At 46.7% G+C, this 20,283-nt stretch overlaps 4 protein-coding genes across 7 annotated transcripts in view; 1 reads left to right on the top strand and 3 right to left on the bottom strand.

The window, feature by feature from the left end:
• The window catches only part of LOC126562509 (uncharacterized), a 301,387-nt gene that overhangs the window by 3,543 nt on the left and 277,561 nt on the right, over positions 1-20,283 (top strand). The window lies entirely within an intron of this gene.
• The window catches only part of LOC126558897 (V-type proton ATPase subunit d), a 401,974-nt gene that overhangs the window by 227,920 nt on the left and 153,771 nt on the right, over positions 1-20,283 (bottom strand). The window lies entirely within an intron of this gene.
• LOC126568672 (ionotropic receptor 93a) lies at positions 209-4,462 on the bottom strand. The gene is made up of 18 exons (XM_050225190.1): positions 4,351-4,462; positions 4,028-4,180; positions 3,821-3,957; positions 3,627-3,747; positions 3,395-3,553; positions 3,001-3,062; positions 2,764-2,919; positions 2,518-2,685; positions 2,334-2,433; positions 2,095-2,243; positions 1,860-2,030; positions 1,715-1,786; positions 1,525-1,634; positions 1,393-1,438; positions 1,156-1,318; positions 1,030-1,089; positions 804-964; positions 209-727 (listed from the first exon to the last, which is right to left on the bottom strand). The coding sequence occupies exons 1-18, from the start codon at positions 4,460-4,462 to the stop codon at positions 209-211; spliced, it is 2,619 nt and encodes an 872-aa protein (XP_050081147.1).
• Positions 7,735-19,117, bottom strand: LOC126560653 (Ca(2+)/calmodulin-responsive adenylate cyclase). The gene is made up of 11 exons (XM_050216646.1): positions 18,897-19,117; positions 18,231-18,584; positions 17,295-18,107; positions 16,922-17,209; positions 12,973-13,239; positions 12,696-12,893; positions 12,348-12,598; positions 11,886-12,240; positions 8,925-11,698; positions 8,094-8,794; positions 7,735-8,023 (listed from the first exon to the last, which is right to left on the bottom strand). Exons 1-11 carry the CDS (start codon positions 19,095-19,097, stop codon positions 7,737-7,739), a joined length of 6,489 nt encoding a protein of 2,162 aa, XP_050072603.1. The 5' UTR covers positions 19,098-19,117; the 3' UTR covers positions 7,735-7,736.

Below are 20,283 nucleotides of genomic sequence, written 5' to 3'. Positions count from 1 at the left end.
CGGATGACGGACGGTGAAGTCGACACCCTGCTCGTCCATACGTAGCTAGAGTGTTGTTTTTTTGTTTTGTTTTGCAGGCTACGTTCCTATTGCCATTACGTAGAAGCCGTATCCGTGTACTGTACTTTCTGCTTTATTGCTTGAAGAATACAACAATACGCAATCAGTCACCATAAACAAACACAAAACTATGTTGCAACGCAACCCTTCAATTGCTGTAAGCGACGGTAGCTGCCTTCGATGCACGATACTGCCGGTAGCGGCTAAATCCGAACTCGCACAGAAACACGGTCAAACCACTGACGAACCCAAGCAGCAGTATCCAGTACGATCCGGCCATATCCGAACTGTTGACCGTGTGGTTCTGTACATCCATGACGCGACCCGTACCGCTACATTTATCCTTCGCCGGCAGGTACTGCGCTACCCAGCGCTCGATGAACCCAAACTGATGCATGCGTTTGATCTCCTCGTTTACCAGCTCGAGGTAGGGGCTGTCTTTCGGCATTACCAGCGCAATCTGCTCGTCCAGAAATTCGTCCGTGCTGAGCGCAAAGTCACACCGGTCGGTACGCAGAAACTGCCGCTTCATCAGGTAGCGCAAATTGTTTCGCCAGTCGATGTGGACGTGTGTGCCGGCTTCGATACGTTCCACAAGATCGTCGGTCAGCTCGGTGATGATCTGGCTGCCCTTGTACAGCTGCATGTACTTCGGTTCGGTCGAGTCCTAGCGTAGAAGAAGGTAGGATGTAAAGGGGTTTCTCAGCTGCGCTAGGAGTGTCACGTGTAGGGGTGCAAACTACCATTAGAATCTCCTCTAGAAATGTGCCACGGCGAATGCTCCAAGTCATGCCACGTTCGTTGCGCAACAGCTGCATCACTCGATTGACGGGGATGTCAATTTTAGGGAACGTTAAAAAGGCAACCAAATTACCGCAATAGGTTGTGACGATTACCAGGACAACTGTGCAGGGACAAAGGTATTAGTAGTTGGCAGGGGTATCATACAAACAGTGTCATACAACCTACCAAGCCACCAGGTTCCGATGATTATACGCCCACTATCCGCGTACGGTAGATACAAACCACCTGCGATAGGATAGAAGGGAAAGGATGATTTCTTACAGTGTAAGGGATCCTTTCTGAGGTACAAACCTTGCTGCAATAGCGCGCCATAGATGTACCAGAAACAGTTGTTCACCTTGCCGAGTCCGATGTCTGTAGGTTTGTTGTGTACCTCGTAGTACGGGCTGAGCTTATTGATGACACACAGTATTGGTCCCATTAGCGCGACTGCAGTAGCTAGACATAACCATGTCTGAAATTGAAACCAAAAAAAAAAAAAACCCCAATCATTTCATCGCCTCTTCGCTTTATTAGCTACATCCTTACGTCAGGACCAAAAGGAGAAAGGAAAAGCAACACTCGACTCAGCTCGCTACAGATTCGGGAAGAAAGAAACAGGAAACCCGTTATGACATATAGTTCGCGCGCCATTATGACACAAAAACCTGGCGCCATTACCGTGGGCGAGAGATGATGAAGCTGTACGTCTGGATGCTGATAGGATCAGTGAAGCTGACGAACTTTTTCTGCTTCTCGTTTACGGTTGAACCAATCGCAGCTAGTAGTATCTGTAGGCGGATATCACATCAACAGTTGGGATTAGAGTTGGTAATAAGATATTTCCTTAAGGACGCTTCACTGCTCTTACCTTGTTGCTAACTAGCGTGCTGAAGATGTCTTGCGGAATGTCGGACGAGATAGTTTTCAGATCATACACGGACTAAAGCAAGCAAAGGAAGGATAGAAAATAGGCTAGCCGTATATGTATGACTACGATGACTTGATCTACTTACCGATGTGTTTCCCTCTATGATTGACCCATTAATTTCGGCTGGCTGCGAGATGACCATAGTGTAGGTGAAGTTGAGCTTTCGCGAGAGCTCCGTCAGTATGTCGTATACTACGCCGCTCGAGATGATTGGGGCTCCCGATTCATTGTAAGACACGAACTGCCACGGTGGGTTCTAGAAAGACAAAATTTTGGTATACACAACATCCACTGGCACACCGCGAACTGCGCCTGCTTACATGATAGCTGTAGAAGATGAGCTGCACACCGCGAAATCCGTACTGCGAGTGAGGAAACAACGCGTCGCTTAACATAAAACCGTCCTGTGGTGACCAGTAGCCAATGTCAAGCATCGTGTACTTGCGTCGCTCCTGCATATCGTTGCTATCTGTGCAACATTTGAAGAAAGAAAAAGCAAACGACTAAAGCACATCGTATTCTTGCATTCAAACCCATCGTTTCTTAGATCTCTTGTTACCTGGAACAAAATCTGCCCTATATAAGTAGCCCCATGTTTCGGCCGATTTTATTTTCCACTGAGAGCATTTGTTACACTCATCCTTGGATGTGATAGCAGTCTACAAAGTACAGCTGACCGCGTTAGTATATCCAAAAATCCCAAAAAATTATGTATGCGTTCCCCCCCCCCCTCCCCTTTGTACCTTTATCATTTTTAAAATCTTTGCCTTCCGTTCCTGCTTGCTCGGGCGAATAATTTCCCATTCTTCGTCTGAGATCTGACCGAACACGACCTGCTCCTCGCGGATCAACTTCGAGAGACTTCGGATGAAATGAAGCAGATAGGACTCTAGGTAGCATAGTACACTGACCTGGAAGGGAGTTGGCAACGGCACAAAGTTGTTGGGTATTGTTGATGAGCTGAAGCTGTAAGTGAACAAACTACTTACGGTGCAGTTGTGTCCTTTGTTACCATAGTTGTACACGAACGCCACGTTATCGCCTTCGTTTATGATGGTGGAGAAGGCAATAAAATCGGTGCTTGTCTTTTCGGTGTTCGGTATCAGGTAGAGCCACTGCGAGAAAGGATTCACCAGCTTAAGATCCTGGCGAAGAGAGGGGGAGTGGAAGATAACGAGTGAGTTAGTGTCTTTTTTCACAGATTTGTCCACTCCCCAGGGACAAACCTTAGAAATCTCCATCAGAAGCGTCAGCGTAGCCATGTTAACGATGGCGATGAAATTTCTTCCTGTGAAGTAGTGATTATTATTATTATTTTATTTAAATTTGTCTGCCTTGCGGCTGTACAAATGTAACAACTACGCTAATAACAACCGAGTATGCCCGGGATAAGGCAAAGAATAAGGAGGAAATGCCTTATGAATATGATTATAAAATTTGTTCAACACAAGCGGTGATGACAATACGGCACTGGACCGTCATAATAAATTATAAATAAATAAAAAATGAATAAACTACGCTAATAACGAGCTAGAAAGTGGCGATCTTGCAGACACCGTAAGCCTGCAGCAGTTAACATCTGGACTTTCAAGGAGGTAGAACAGAGGCCGAATCACCCACCTGTGTAAGCGGTAGGAATGGCTAGCAGCGTTTTACGGATCTCCTTCCGTTTTTCCCAACTGTGCGTCGGGGCATTAATTTTAAACTCGGTCAGCGTCAGCGGCTTTATGCCTTCGCGGTCCTCCAGCAGCGATAGTATGCAACGGCTGATTTCATTATCTGAAGAAGGGAGAGATGAAGAGTGGTGTAGTATAGTGTGCAGCGTGGAGCTAACAAGCCTTGCAAGCGCTACCGTAGGCCTGATCGTAGAGCAGTGTAGCTGTGTGCCAACCGATCGCCCGGGAACTCTTCATGTCGAGTATGATCTGCGAAACCTCGTCGAACGCATTACCGGATCCGTCGCTGCGAGGAATCTGTGGAGTAGAGTAAAGACTCCGTAGAACCCATGCCATCCACCAGATTACGGGCTATCCGTTCCACACAAACCATAATAGCATTGCTCGTTGGAAGCCGTGGACAGTCGGGATCGGTGATGCTCAACATTACCAGTCGCTCGCGTACAGCTTCTTGGTAAATATCCCAAGTGTTTTTGCAGTTCGATACCGACAGTACGGCCGAAAAATCTGGCAAAAAGTAGTGTAGGAAGCAGTGTAGGTTTCGGCACCGATCCCAGATCTTAAGATACACTCTTACCTCGCTTCAGATTGATACTCGTCCAGGAGTAGTACTTCACGATCAGTCCACCATTTTTCAGATGCTCCCGTATCAACTTTTCGACGATGTTTTTCGTTTCGTCCAGCGTTTTCTCATACTCCGGTCCAAGATATTCACGATCGAGAATGATGGCTGTTTCGGGAATCGATTAAAATCACGATCAATAGTGGTTGTAGTTTTGTTTATCACAACTATTCCAGATCGTTCACGCGATCTTTCATCTTTATGGGTTGAGTGTAGAAAATTGCCACAAAGTAACAACACGTTTGATTGGCGAAGCATTGATATTTTGTGCAAGTTACCGATGGATGCGTTTGTGGATAGCAGCGACGGAAAATCATCACCCGCACACAGGTCGGCCTGTAGCACCAGCACTAGCAACGGGAACACCCAACCGTAACAACACACCGGCATATCGTCCAGGACGACGGTACACTTTCACGCGACTGTGCCGTCCGTGGTGTAAGGCGTTGGGTTTTGTTCGCTCGGGCACGGCTGCCAAAAAGGTCACCAGGATACCTTGGGTGTGTCAGGCGTCACTACCACCAGTGTGGACACCTGCGCATCCATAATTGAGAATCAATTTCGCGTCCGTTAAGGATGCGCATGTTCGGAGGTGGGGGTTTGGGCGTGTTGGGTGGGATGGGCGTACCAGTGGAGATGGTGGTAGCATATTTTTAAGCATTCGGGTGTGTGCAGTCATGTATTATTAGGGCGCAACAGCCCTAACGAGTTTATGGTGAGCAGTGCTTCGGTACGAGGACGCGATACGAAGTTGTCAAATATTCAACATTAAACCATTTGGACGTGTGACACCGTGATGTCTTAGGTACGTGGCTTAAAGCATGAACTTCTCGGTACTCTCGGTTTGGTGATATCGCTTAACGAAAGGTGCCTTTGATGGTTAAAAACGAGCCCTTCCGCTTTGGATACTCGTCCACAATTATACGCCGAGTCGAATCGATATCCCAACACGTGTAACATACACGGCACACCGGCCGTAATAATGGTAACCGAGGAGAGATTGTTTTAAATTTGTTCTATAGAGGCGTTCGGTCTTTAAGACCTCATTCGTCTCTTTGCGGTGTATGGTTACATGCAGGGCTTGGCATCAACATTGGCAGAATTGTTTAACTAAAACATTAATCCACTTGAAGAGGTATGGGAAGGTAGTCAAATGACTGAGTTATAGCGTTAATATTATGGGCTTTCCGCGGAAAATCGGCATCCAACGGTATGCTGTACACCCCGATCGGACCAATACTTGCACTCTCACCTTACGTATACTGCACACCGCCAATGGTGGCCGCCCTCAACATCCGTACCAGCTTTCCAACGTGTGAGATTCCCAAATCGGTGCATCTGATGCTCCTGTCATTTTTGGGACAATTTGCCGAAGAGTTAAGATATTGTCGGTGCTCGATTTTACTACCAAAAATACGGCTTGCTAAGCTCCGATGATATCTTTAATAAGGGGGACAACATTGCAAAAGAAAATTCGAAGATTTTTTTTTTATTTTAATTTTATAATTATTTCTCAACCACCCGCACTTCGACTCCTACTCGTATGGCAAAGATACTGACAATTTTATTCGTATCCAGTGAAGTATATAAATAATAGTTACAAAAAACGGTTTTATCTCTCTCTCTCTCTCTCTCTCTCTCATATGATTCCGTTTTAAGTATTTCTCGTAGTCTGGGTGTGAAGCCGGATGATGGACTCACTCCCGGGGGAGATTCTAGGCTGCATGATCCCGAACACACACGTGTCGGGTTAGCTAGCGACTGGGGCTAGGAAACGGAACATACCTAAAGCTGACACAACACAAAACTGGATCAATGAAACCGAAATCGAAAAAGGCAATCAGTCTGCTTCTAAGCGACGGTTCTGATGGTCGATGGTGTATTTTTATCTGGTCAATCTAACTGTCGAAAGCATATTTGAGAATTGTTGATTTTTTCTTCTTTCCTTTGTATCCTGTTTGTGTGCCTTCCGCTTTACCGCTTGCAGGCTATTAATATATAATATGTATGTATGTATATAAATATCTTTACATAGTTCCTCGCATCAACATCGTCTTTTCTATTATATCAGCATATTCTGAGATTATTGGAGATAATTTACAAACAAAACCACCCCCGTTTTTTTTTTGTGTAGAGGAGTGTCTGTGTGGGAGAGAAAGGGGTACAGCTTGTCTTAACAATTTACACCTTGTGCGGGAGAGCAAAAAGAATGCAGCAAAAAAAAAAACAAAACAAAAACTAAAAAGAAATGTTTAATCGGACTTTGAAATTTCGTAACGGTTTTAATGCATCAGCAAACGGCAAAAAAGAAAAAAAAACTAAGAAACTAAAATAGTGGACATTGTGTATGTGTATGTGTGAATAGTAAACACTAACAGGAGCTTAAGTTTATACAGATGTACATGCTAATACTTATTGTGCTAAACATTTCGCCCACGGCATCCTTTCCGTTTTCCCTTAATACACACATATCACACTGATTCATCTTAGTCCGTGTGAGGGAACTTGATTTTCGTTGGGGATTATGGTTGTTGAGTGTCACTGAGGGGTGGTACAGCCCGGATAGTGATGGATTAGCATTAATTGAGATTACTTCCAGCCGCTTTGCAGCCATTCTTATTACCTTCTCCATGCGAGCAAAATCAGGCTCTTACTGTAGTGAGCAGAAGCTTCTCACTATAGAGAGAAGCAAAATTTTGATCGTTGGGCGCTCATTTGCTCTTTCTTTCTCTCTCTCTCTCCCTCCCTTCACGATTAGTATTAGTAGACGATTTAAACCAGCTCAAGGAATAATTCTTGGCGATCATTTTGTGCATAATGATGACAGTTTTGCGTAATTGCGAAGGTCCATGAAGAAGGACGAGGTGTGGCGCTTTTCTAAGCACGCTTAAGTAGGCCACACTGTGTTTCAAGGCTCTTTTTTGTGTCGCTAAAGGAGATTCAGTTTGCGTGTAATTGGCTGCAATGAACGAAAAGGAATTGGCCGATGGAATGTGTTTTGCAAGTACTATGGCACATAGAATTTTGTTTTTTTTTTGTGTTTTACTTTTTGGAGAGATAATGGAGCCTAACTCGTGTTATATTGGGGTCAGTACTCTAAGGCAAGTATTACAGTGAAGAAGAGTGCGGAGAAAGAACGAGAGAACCCTATTGACAAAATTGCCTTAATAAGCACTATGAACGCTTTTGTCAATACAAACTTGCCTGAATAGTGCCTTTGTAGGAAGATTTTGTCAATAGGGAAAGCAGAATGTAATACACCGCATTTGGTACAATGATAACACTATCATCCAATCAGACACAATCATCCCGCAGACACACTACTAGTTCAATTCCAAGCCACAATGATAGAAAATAGTCTTGTGCCTAGTTAAGCTATTGTAGGAAATTCCCTCTTTTCCACCATATTCCAATAATTAAATAAATTTTAAAAAATATTATTTTTGCACCATTTCGACGTCTCGGACCCACCCCGATTCTATCCCTAAAACTACTCCCCCTTCACGTGACATGCTGCTGTGGCGATTTGGGGTGAGGAGAGCGTTTCAACCGACACGGGCGAGAAAGTTCCCGACGGTGGTGTAGTGGATGGTGGCGGTAGTGGTGGGGGTGGCGGCATCCGTGAACCGTGCCGTGACGGTACACGCTCCGTTACTGGTTGCTCTCATCCGATCGGGCCAAATTTGTTGGTAATTTTGTGCGACGCGCTCACGATCGCCATCTCATGGCGTGAGTCTAGATCACAATCGTACAGCCCGCTGAGCGAATCGAGGCTGAGCAGTCGGCTGCTCGCACGGGAAGAAATCGACGTATCGTCCGGGTCCGGTGCGTTGTACAGCGAGTTTACGTCCGACAGTGCGCCTTCCGCATCCGTTAGACCGGCCTCGTTCAGCAGGGATATGTTTTCCAGGCCCGGCTCATCGGTAATGTAGCCGGTACTCTCAGCACCACCTACAAGGAGTAGAAAATGGCGTATTGTACGAGAATTTTAAATTCAATCAACTCATTCGGTCATATATACCTGTGGCTTCTTCCCGACATTCATCGTCGCTCCACTCGGACTGACTTTCGACCGGATTGGAGTCGAGCGATTGGTGGTTGTGGTGGGATGAGCTGTTGTTGTCACGCGCACCACTGCCACCCTGACGCTCCACCTGTGCACCGTACTTGAGCTCGTCGGTAATGTAGTTGCGATTCGCCGAGCCCGTACCCTCCGAAACGCTCATACAACGCTCCCGGCGTTCGTGTGCCGCGCGTTGCTGTTGGCGACCGTTTGAGGAACGTAAGCGACGCTGCTGTTGCTGACCATTTTGATCATCTTCGTCCTCATCGTCATCTTCGTCGTCATCGTCCTCGTCATCATCTCGCTCCTCCTCCTCCTCTTCCTCATCGACATCGTCCTCATCGTCGTCTTCCTCTTCGTCGTCTTGCGTGCCACCACGCTGCTGTTCCCCGTCCGTTAGATCGAGCTCACGCTCCCGTCGACGGTAATGATGATGGTCGCCAACGCTCCCACTATGCATATCCTCATCCGCTTCTATATTCGACGACGTTTCATTCGTAGACTTTGTCGCATGATACTTTTGATGCCGATGGTGCTGCTGCTGTTGCATTTGGTTGATTTGTTGCTGTTGATAAGGATGCTGCTGTTGCATTCGACCCTTTAGATCACTTTTGCGATAATCATGGATAATTTCGCACGACTCCGTGTCGGAAGTTTGTCTGAAAATTGTAATAATTTTTTTTTAATTATTTATTTTTTATTTATTTCATTTTTATTTACTTATTTATGAAAAATTTCAGCCCTATAAGCCTCATAATTACACTAGTCTTACCACGCACGCATACTTACAAGTGACTCGATTCGGAAGGATTCTTGTTGCGCGTTGCCTCCTTGATCGCTTCCAGCGTGCCTGGATGCTTGGCGATCAGTATATTGTTCACATTTCGCGCTCGTTCTAGCGAATCGTCGTGAGTCTGCTGCTGATCAAAACCATTATTCCCATTAGCACCTTTCCCACCGGTGGGTTGACCTTCTTCGCGTCCCGTTTCTCCTACATCACCTCCATTCGGTCCATCGGCAGCACCTGTGGCACTAACGATGGACACCTGGGCCGCTATCATGGGCCGCGACTGGGACTCGTTCATGCGCCGCTGCAGCTCACGCTCGAACGGTGATTTCGGGTACGATGGTCCCTTCTCGTGATACTCGAAGCTGTTGCACGATTCACCCTTGTTGTGGGCGGACGACGATTTCGTTTCGACCGTTGTGCTCGTTACCTCGAAATCGTGCATGTTGCCAAAATCGATCGGACTAATCTTCGGTGGTGACGTTGGATCGACCTGTATGTCGCACGGATACAGATATTGAAGCGGGTTACCAACGTTTGCACCGACATTGAAGACGGACGCAGCAACCGGTAGCGGTGAGTGGGCCTCACCGTCGAAGTCTTCACCTTCCGTCGTCTTTGAGTAGCTCTCGTCTGAAGAGCTAACCGAGGGCGAATGGGGGCGTGAGCTGAGATCGTCCGTTGAGGACAGTTCGCGGCATTCGTCAAACTCCGTCGGTAGCTTCGGTAGTGGTTTAATGTACTGCTTCAATACGGATGCGGATTGACGCTGCTGCTGATGGTGATGATTGTGGTGATGGTGGTTGTGATGACTGTACTGATGCTGCTGCATTGGCTGATGGTTGTAGGACTGCTGCTTACCGTGATGATGTTGTTGCTGAGACTGTTGATGACGCACCAAAGCTGGCTGGGACAACCCGTACGCATATCCTTGAGCTCCGGATATCGCATGCGGAAACACGGACGAGGCGGTAGCATATCTTGGTGGTTCGTACATGGGTATCTGTTGCTGCTGGATCTGTTGGATAGGCTTGATAACAGCGTTCCCAATCAGTGCGTTTCCTCCACCAGACGCAGAACCGAGCAGAGGCTCGTTCTCGGATGCTGTCGCATACACGCCACGATTGTTCGGGTTGTGGCTAGCAGCTGGAACGTGATGTTCTTGTTGCTGTTGACTCCCATGATGATGGTGATGATGATGATGATGGTTCCTTATCTTGTGCCCATTATTCAAATGGTCCCGCCCCAATGGTAACAGTTGCTGCTGCTGCTGCTGCTGGTGGTGGTTAAAGTTGTTTTCGTCCAGGTCGGTTACGTTGGGATTTTCGATTATGTTAAAGTTCTCGCGAATGTTGTAACTAGCCGCAGGCAATTGCACAACACCATGTCCACCACCGGTCACTGTCGGTTCTTGTTGCTTGTGCTGTGGCTGAGCGTGATGGTGGTAGTCATAGTTACGCTTACCGTAATTCTCCATACCATGAAAGCCACTGCTCATGATGTGGTTGTTGTTGATGTTGTTGTGCTGCTTATAGGCACCTTTCGCTTGCTGCTGGAGTGGCTGCGATGGGTTTGAATACGCTTGAGGATAGTGGAACGACTGCATTGAGCTTTTGGACGACTGTCCCTGATTGTGAAAATGTTTCATTTGAACTTGCTGATTTTGCATCAACTGTTGTTGTTGTTGCTGCTGTTGCTGCTGCTGTTGCTGTTGGTGGAGCAGGTTGGGACTTTCAAGGAAGTTGTAGCTTTCCTTTTTGCTACTATAGCTACCATCATGTTGCCAACGGCCATTATTGCCAGTTGCTGCTTCAAGTTCTAAGCGCTGCTTCATTTGATAGTTTGGACCTTGCTGTTGTTGCTGTTGTTGCTGTTGCTGCTGAACTAGTCCAGGCATGTTCGGACCATTAGGACCCATTATGTACTGATGATGCAGTGCAGCTGCTCCAACAGCTCGATCACGACCTAGCGAAGCGTTACCAGCCCCACCAATACTCCCACCGGTATCACCAGTACCGCTACTCGTACCACCAACCATTGCCAGTACGGCGGACGATCCAACAACAGCGTCCACAGGCTGCTGCGGCACAATACTCGTAGCACCACTAGCAATACCATTCGTTCCCATCCCAGCCGCAAACAGATGCTGCTCGTTCTGCTCGCACAGGAAGTACGTTACCATATCACCTTTGCCCTTCACCTTTATCTGTCCCCGGCAGCGAAACTCAAAGTGTGACCCTTGCAAACTATCCACAACTTCCTGCGTGACCTGCGTATACCCCGGAATGCCGGTCGAATCCATGCGCGACGCCACGTTTACCGTGTTGCCCCAGATATCGTACTGAGGCTTCCGGGCCCCAATCACACCCGCCACCACCGGACCAACGTTCACTCCGACTCGCAGCATAAAATTGTTGTACGAGTTTTCGTTAATATTCTTGAGCGTGATCCGCATCGCCTTCACGAAATCGATCAACGCCGTCATTAGGCGGCGCATCGAGCCCGGCTCGGTCGGGAGCATTTTGTGCTCCGGGATCAGCCCAACGGCTGCCATGTACGTGCTGCCGACCGTTTTAATCTTATCGATCGCATGGAACCGTTCCTCGCAGAGCAGCTCGTCAAAGTCGGCAATGATTTCGTTGAGCAGCCGCAAACACTCGACGCCCTGGTTCGACCCGTCCAGCTCGGTGTAGAACTCGTGAAAGTTTGGGACGCTGCAGAAGATGACGCCAACCTTGCTGTAGCTCTGGTGATACAAATCCTGTCGCATGGTTGCCTGGTGGAATGAAAAGAGCACCGTTCTTAAAAGGGTTAACACTAGTGTTGTGCGTACTGAGTAAGGGTGAGTGAAGGATTTCACTCTTTCTAACGAATGATTTCATTGAACTCCTCACAACAGATAACAGGAATAAAAACCTAGAAAGCAACTGCAAAAAGCTCTCCTTTACTCCCAAAAATCTTACCATGTTGCTCCTGGCGAACTGGTTGTCGAGAAAGTGTGCAGCTACGTGTGATGGAAGCAGATTGTAAAGGATCCGTCGATTCGATTGCTGCAGTACAGACATTTCTTTCTTCTCCTGTGACGCTTGCAGCTGCCAGAGGAAATCCAACCGTGCTGTCCACTCGACCTGCCGCCCGTGTGCCAAGATGGCGATCATGAAGATGAGGATGCGGGCGACCGAAATCGTATGCAGTGGGATTGCCGACTCGACGCGTTGATCGTAGCAGTCGAAGATGTTGGCGTGAGAGAGCTCGATGAACAGACAGTACACCAGTCCCATCAGCGTTACCAGGACCGTTTTGATCAGTATAGGAAGTCTGTGAGCAATAAGTGAAATTAGTGATTGAAATCCTGTCGTGTGAAAACCGGCGGCCTAGCAGCCTCTATCAGCTTCCGAAAAATACAATGGAATGGAATAGCTTACCTCAAAAAGATCGATACAGACAGGAAGGAATACGCTGCCGATAAGGCAATGTACTGTGGAAGAGCGCATTTACGATGGCTGTAGTTATTTAGTGGCTGTTGCTGGTTGGTCCACAAATTCGGTTCGTTCCGGTGCAGCTCTCCGGCACTCATCAGAATATCACTCGATCCTGGCGGCCCAAGCGATTCCACGCTGGGTATGCTTTTCGTGGTGAAGTTTGTCGTGCATGGATGATCCGACAGACAGGTGAACTATGTTGAGGATGAGATTTATAGCAACGCTCACCGGTTAGTACAGTTTCGCATTTTTCGACAGCCTTTTCCAGGCCCCCTCCTCCACCATACATACCACGTTCACCTGACCGACGGAGTAGAGTAACACGATGGTGAATATAGTGATGGCTAACCGTAGTGAGAAGCTTTGCGATAGATCCCAAAAGATCCACTTTAGCCGCACTGCCAGCAGAAGCATTAGGATGGCGCTGATCCACACGAACGCCGTTAGGAACAACAGTAGCAGAATAAGCGTACGCGGTAGTGCCGATATCTGAGGCAAAAGTTACAAATGATTAGCTTTTCGCTGGAAATAAAAATCAACCAACACACGCAAGACTCGGTAAGCTCACCTGCAGCCCGGCACTTAGTATGAGCAGTAGCAGACTGCAACCCATCGCTGTAGTAAAGCCAAGATCAAAATCCTGATGATACTGCCGCTCTTTCTCCTTTTCGCGGAACTGCAACGAAATGCGCTTCACGTGTACCGACTTTTCCCGATCGACGCTGCGTGCCTCGATCGCCTGGGACAGGAACTTGTTGACGCGATTAGTCGGCTGATGGTACACACTCGAGTGACGCTTTTTAAACGGTCGCTTAAACTTGTCCGTCACCTTGTTCTAATGGGCGAGTCAGGCGAACACAACCAAAACCCCATGGAAGTGAAAAAGAAAATGTATACCTGTTAGAAACGATGGCTTCGAGATGGCATTGCGAAATTGAGCTATCAAAAACGAAAAACAAAAACGAAAAGATTTTCTCAAAGGCCCTTCCCGACCTTCGGCCACAAAACCAAACAAAAATCAAATGACATCGTCCGGAAGGTGCAGGATAAGTGTGGGAGTTTCCGATGACACACGGCACACACGGCATCGGTTTTTGCGGTTTTTTTTTCGATATTAGTTTACAGGATAGCGCGCACGCACCTTGGACACACACTTTATAACACCGGTCGGTGCACTATTCTAGGAGAAGTAGAACGGTAAGACGTTAAATCAACAGCAACCAACTACACACCGTGCGGGAACCACCACATACACAAAACCTTTTTGTCTGCTGCATGCTTTCGATGCTTTCCAGTTTCGTGCAGCTAGCGTGTGCATTAAAAAAGTAATTTTTAATAGCCTCAATGGAGTTAAATTTTGCTTGAATCCTACATAGATCGTCGGATATGGTTGTCGTAAAAAAAGAGTCACAAATTGTGGACTCTTTTGAGGTCTGCATGATTAGTTGCTACATCGACTTAACCAAAAAATTAGCGGAATGAATCCGCTGAGGTATAACAGACACTGCCGGTGTCCCAACAGGACCCGATATCCAATATGATGTTCCTCCAGAATGTCACTTTTCAATGCACACGTTAATATCTACTGCCACTAGTCTACGAGATTCTATCTAATGAGCTAACAATGCGTCAACTATGGATGGCGAGCTTTTGTGAGACTTCGCAACTAAACTGGGTTAAAACATACCGACACAGTCATGATCGAAAATAAGCATGCAGCATGTATCAAAGGCACTTATTGAACGTACACGACAAAATGTGGCGAAACGCGGGATGCAGAACCTCAAAAATCGAGATGAATCTTTATCGAAATAGAGCACGCACTTCACTCCACCTTGACGTGAATGACATTAAAAATAATGTTTCAATATAATTTTCCAGATAGGTTAGGTCTTTTTATCTTCCAATCCCATCTATGTTAGATACGTTCGCCGATCGGGTTTCGTGCACACCAACTTGGTATTGTTAGACGGACAGTACAGAAGTTCAGGATACAATCATGACATTGAATGAAGTGGACCTTAAACAATGCGAAACGGGCTTCCAAAACATGTAGATGAGCTTGAAGAACAACCAGCGTGTGGACAAAGTAAATTGAAAGATGAGAAACAAGGAGTGCAAACACATAAGGAAAAGAGCAAGGGTTCGGCGATGGGTGTGCATATATTATTTTACAGAAAACTAGAACAATAAACTGTTTAAAGACATGAAAGCGAAACAATTTCGAAAAAAAAGAGTACAATCAAAAAAATTCCTTTCAATCAATTAAATAACCAGATGTCAAGCGTCAAAGCCGCTAGGCACTGCATCAATTCAGTTTAACAAGAACAAAGTTTAAACAAAAGCTATAGCTCTTAAGCATTTTTAGGGCTTAAGATTAGACTCAAAATTCAAATTCAAAGTAAAGAAAACAAAAAAACAAATAGTCCAAATATTAACACACTAGTTGCACTATTTGGAGCTGGACACTAAAAACTAGAAGGAAACAGATAGTGAGAGCGATATTAGAAAAGAGAGAAAGAATAATAAAGAGAGCGAGAGAGACAGAGAGAAGGGGAAAGCAAACGAAAACATAATAGTAAGCGATAGTCCTCACGTTTGTTGCACCACTCATCTCCGACTCGTAGAGCGAAACCCGGGAATCAGCGGTCCCGCTATTACCTCCGCCACCGACGCCGCCGGCATTACCGACGCCTCCGCCGCCACCAGCATAACCCGCCCTGGCAATGGCAGGATATGGACTAGCGTGCAGGATGCGCTGCAAGTGGAGTACCTGGGAGGATCGTGGACGCGATACGATTACGCGACGAAATACACCACTAGGCGGGTCACTAGAAAGCGAATCGTGGATGCAGCCCTTTTGTTTGAGGGGGGGAAGCTGTGTGTACTTGGCTACTAATGGAATGGTAACTAGGTAACTGGTGGAGAGTGCAATGGGGATGTGTGCAGTGTACCCATCCCCGATAGCCAAATGGAAGACAGCTGTGCTTGTTAAGCTTAAAGCTATCTCATGCATTAACCTGCTGCAGCACTTGTAAATAAAAGCTTTCGTCCACTTTGTCGAGTGTTGTGAGCTAACCTCGCGATCTACAAAAAAAGGCCAATTGAGATGAACATCGATGCAATGGCGGATACAGACTCGAGGAGACCAATGGCGGGTATGTGTTTTGAGCATGACTTCGACGACACGATATCAAGGTAGATGAGAAACAAGGGAAGGTGAAGTTCATTCGGATCGCGAGTCAACTTGGCAGACGTGACCCTTTGGACCTTGAGATCATTTGGAGGTCCATTGAAAGATAAGGCCTCTTGCGCTACAAAAGACCACGTCACTGCACCGATGACAAAGATTGCTTTAAGACTGAAGAATACCGACAATATATTTGCTTTTGCTACTGCAAACAAGCGCAAAAAGAGACTAGCGATAAGTTTAGATTTCTTTTCCAATGACTTCTTTATGCTAGAGGACAGATAGATACACTGTGTTAAAAAAAAATTGCCCGTAAACCAATGAAATAAATCATTTGAAAAAAGTTTAAAACATTTTTATGTTTTTTTTTTCTAAAATCAATGCTGGTTGATGACATAGTACATAGTACTATGTCATCAACTTTGTGGAATAAACATAAAATTTGTATTGATTGGTTGAATATGTTTTATACAATATTTAGAATCTCTGTCCTTGATATACAGACAATTTTTGACACAGTGTAGATCAAGAGTGCAACGTAAGCAGTGAAAATGGCTTGGGAAGAAATGATTCTAACAAGCGCGTTGTCATGAACGTGTGCCTGTGTATGTTATGCATTATGACGCTTCGCTACGAATTTACATTGCAAAATGCCGGGACTTACCGGATCCTAAAATTAAAGAGAAGAGAAAGAAAAAGCAATAAACATAGTACAATATTTACAGTCAGAAGCTGAAGGTTCGCGTGGCAGGAGAGTTACGAGAAAGAGAGAGAGAGAGAAGTGTTTTGATTTTGACTGTGTTTAGAAAATTTTAAAAAAATTAAAACGTCCGTTTTTTTTTGCCTAATTGGGACGCTGGAAAATACAACAACGAAAATAATTCACACGGTACGACATCAAACAAGGGATTATGAAAGGTTCTTCGCTTGCTCCACAATAACGGACACTAAACATGTTTACAACATTAAGGATGGACACAACACTCGAACACACACACCAACATGCAATCAAATATGGCATATATGCGAATGGGGAATCTGTTCGTCCCGAAGGATTTGGGGAAAAATGCGGTTTAAGTAAATATGTTGGGAGTATTTCGTATTTTCGCATGTAGGATGTGACTTCACAGTATATTATCCAGGGTGACACACACACACGCCCGCTAACGCACACATAAAACACACAACGGAAAATGGAATTATAGTTTCTAACACACGATGGTACGAAGTTGTATCCGGAATCGGAAATAATCGCCTCTAAACCGGAACGCCTCTAAATAATCAACAACTGAAATGAGATTAGGCCAACGGTTTCGTTAAAAATTACCTTGCGCGCATTCTTGTCCAGAAAAAGACCACCGCCGCCACCGCTTGAACCACCGCCCGCACCACTACATCCAGCACCACCACCACTGCTGCTACCTGCTCCACCGCTGGTACTAGGGTATGGTGATCCGGCTCCACCCGTGGCCATGTGCGAAAAGGGAACCGGCACCGAGTATTTGATCGTGTGCAGTAACTGTACCACCACGTTTGAAACGTTACGGAAGGAAAGTTTGCGCCGATTGGCGGCACCCAGCGCAGAGCGGACGCCTAGTGTGTTGAGCATTAGTGGCTGTGGGAAAGAAACGCCGAAAGAATGTTAGTAATTTGACTGTTTTGTTTTTGAGCTCGCTTCACACGCCACTCAACTACTCTACCTTCCGTCGATGGGCAGGTGGTACGATGAAGTACGTATCGATCTCATTGTCCCGTAGGTACGAGTCCCGGGTGTCCCCGTGTCCCGCTTCCACCTCGTACTCGCCACCGAGCGCGTCCAGTGTGGCGCGCGTTACGTGAACCCGACCCGGCTCACCACCGCTCTCCATATGGTTCGCCAGCGTTACATCGTTCGACCATACGTCAAACTGCCACTTGCGCAGACCGAGCACCCCACACAGCACCCGTCCCGAGTGGATACCGACGCGCATATTCAAAATAACGTCCGTCTGTTCCACTACCGATGCGATCGCATCGATCATATCCAGCCCCATCTCGACCGCGCAACGTGCATGATCAGCCCGTGGATCTGGTATGCCCGATACGCAGTAATAACAGTCACCAAGGATCTTAATGCGCAAACAGTGATTATCGTGCGCTAGCTGATCGAAACGGCCAAACAGTTCGTTCAGCAGACGAACCAACTCCTGGGCGCTACACTGCGATGCCAGCACGGTGAAGCCAACGATATCCGCGAACAGGATGCTGACGTTTTCGTGCTTTTGGATGTAGATCTTGTGAAACTGTCCCTCGACTGGGGAGAGTATATCGTTTTTCATCTCCATCGCGACGTGCTGCGGCAGCACGGAAAGTAGCAACCGTTCGAGCTTCTCATTTTCATCCTCCATCTCGAGCCGGGCGGCAATACAGTTCCGTGTGTCCAGGAAGGCACGGCGTTGGGCTCGCTCCATCATGACGTTCACCACGAATCCGGCTACGTTGACGCCCACGAAGATTACCATATTGGCCGCCAACTACAATGGAAAGAATTTACAAAGCATCGTCAGTTAGTCTCTACCTAAAAAGCTCATGATAACAATCTGTATGATTATGAATTGCATGATAAGGTTAGATATTCTAGATGTCACGGTACGTACCTGCTGGTAAGCGAGATATTGGAAATTGCCCGTGTAGATGTTATACCCGGTCAGTCCGACATGTATCGAGGGCAGTATGAGACCGAACAGTGCCGCCTCCCAGATCTGTAGCGGCATCATCGCGTACGAGAGGAAGATCACAAACACAATCTGCCAAACGCCTTCCGCCATTACCTCGCGCGTATCCACCGGGAACACGATGCCCACCGTCGGCATCGAGATGAAGCAGAAGGCCGCGGTAAAGAACAGGATGCCATAGCACAGGTAGGGCAGGTGTGAATCGCGGATCAGTCGAAACTGCAACAAACCCAGCACCACCGTGAACAGCAGACACATGAACGTGTTGAATACGTTCTGCAAAGAAAATTGAAGATGCGGAGGAAGACGCATAAAGTTCGATTCGCAGTTTATGATTTTTTCTTTGCCTTCACCCCTTTGTTTAATTGCTACTCGTGGACTCGCATTTTCAAGTGTGCCGTTGTCTGTTTGTTTCGAAAATATCGACGTAATGTTGTTTGCACTAAACAGCCAACAAAACGTAACTATTTGCTAACCTCCAGTACACTTCCATGGGAAGGTCCAGCCTGTCGGACGTGATATCCGGCAACACACACACACACGTAATGTCACGTCATCGGGAGGATTTTTAGATCTTGCAGTACTTACGTGCAGTGTCGGTGCTTGATTGTAGCCTAAACTAAGGCCACCCATTACGCCGCATAGTATGACCACTAGCGCTACCACACCGGTGACGGAGAAGCGCTGCAGCTTGAGCGTGTATCGCTGGTACAGACTTTCCAGTTCGTTGTTTTCGAAGCGCAGCTTGTTCCGCGGCCGGCCGCGGGCTGCATGCACCGCATGATCCATCCTGGTGAGAAAGGTTTAATTTCCTGCTCTGGACCCGGTAGCAGTGCAACTGGGTGTTGAACACCCGCCTATATACGTACTATATTAATAGTAATAGCGTTGCGTTCAGTGACGACGAACTGGCTCGCAGAATGTCGTCCACCGTAGATGGAGTTTGTGCGAACAAACCCACCAATTTTAATCCTAGTATCGAAACAAAATGTCCTGTAACATAGAAAGAGAAGATGGAAAAAAGATGCAATAAGATAGGTGCATGAGTGGCAACAAAACCAGCCAGTGTCATATGTAACCCCGAAATGTAACGTCAAAGATATCTTAATTTTGCAACCATCCGGTCCGGCAGACAACCAGCAAGGAAGGCTTAGGATTAAGTTGATGACAAACTTGAACTGCAACGTCGACGAATGAAAATAGATCCGTGCCATGGAGCTACTGTTGATAGGAAACATCATTTCCTCAACATCCGGCTGACAGGCCGAGTATCTCTGGAGTAGTTTTCAAGGATCAACACCCCTACACAAAACAACGCGCGGCAGACATTTGCTTCTTTCAATTTCTTCTCAAGTACCTCGGCACGAGAGCTGCTCAAATGTGGTGGTTTTTTTTTCTCCTAAGCATTAGCTTAGACGGCGAACTTGCGAACGACCGGAGGAGACACATCAGAAATATTCGACTTGTGCGAAGAACACGCAATGTTTACTATGCAACGCAGGTGTTTGCACCAGCGCAGAGCTCGCGCCCACGTCTTGCTTCCTGGGCCAAAGGATCACTTAAACAGCTCGTAAACAGTTGTTTCGCCCCACGTTCAAGGGTCACATTTGTACACCGTGTGGTGCCTTTGCGTTTTCCATCAACCACCATCGCGCCGAGACGACGAGGCAGATGAGGCTGGGAAGATCGCCACGAAAGCGTCTTGTGTATTACACCGAGTACAACCGGTTCTAGCGCGCTAGATCGATACTTCTCCGTTTCCTCTTTCCAACGCGGCAACGCTTACACACATTTGCATATGTAATCATCCCTGCCCTTAGACTGATTTGGATTTGATTCGGATTAGTTTTTGTTTTTGCACCTGAAATGTCTGTTAGAAACAGTCATCATTACGCTCCAACGCGGACAACATAGTTGCGGACTCTGGAGTGGAATTAAAATATGAAAATCAATTACGTCCATTGCGTGTTACCAA

The sequence above is a fragment of the Anopheles maculipalpis genome, chromosome X (assembly GCF_943734695.1).
Source record: "Anopheles maculipalpis chromosome X, idAnoMacuDA_375_x, whole genome shotgun sequence".
Lineage (NCBI taxonomy): Eukaryota > Metazoa > Arthropoda > Insecta > Diptera > Culicidae > Anopheles > Anopheles maculipalpis.
The sequence above is the reverse complement of the archived record's forward strand: the minus strand, read 5'-3'. Positions and strand labels throughout refer to the sequence as shown.

Bases quoted from the DNA above. Each gene is read 5' to 3' on its own strand.
- LOC126568672 (XM_050225190.1), bottom strand. From the start codon at position 4,462: ATGCCGGTGTGTTGTTACGGTTGGGTGTTCCCGTTGCTAGTGCTGGTG. The intron at 2,686-2,763 runs GTAAGTAGTTTG...ACTCCCTTCCAG, and splicing joins ACAAAGGACACAACTGCACC to GTCAGTGTACTATGCTACCT. The intron at 2,244-2,333 runs GTAACAAGAGAT...AATGTTGCACAG, and splicing joins TAGGGCAGATTTTGTTCCAG to ATAGCAACGATATGCAGGAG.
- LOC126560653 (XM_050216646.1), bottom strand. From the start codon at position 19,097: ATGGATCATGCGGTGCATGCAGCCCGCGGCCGGCCGCGGAACAAGCTG. The intron at 12,894-12,972 runs GTGAGCTTACCG...CTTTTGCCTCAG, and splicing joins TACTAAGTGCCGGGCTGCAG to ATATCGGCACTACCGCGTAC. The intron at 8,024-8,093 runs GTATATATGACC...TACTCCTTGTAG, and splicing joins ATGTCGGGAAGAAGCCACAG to GTGGTGCTGAGAGTACCGGC.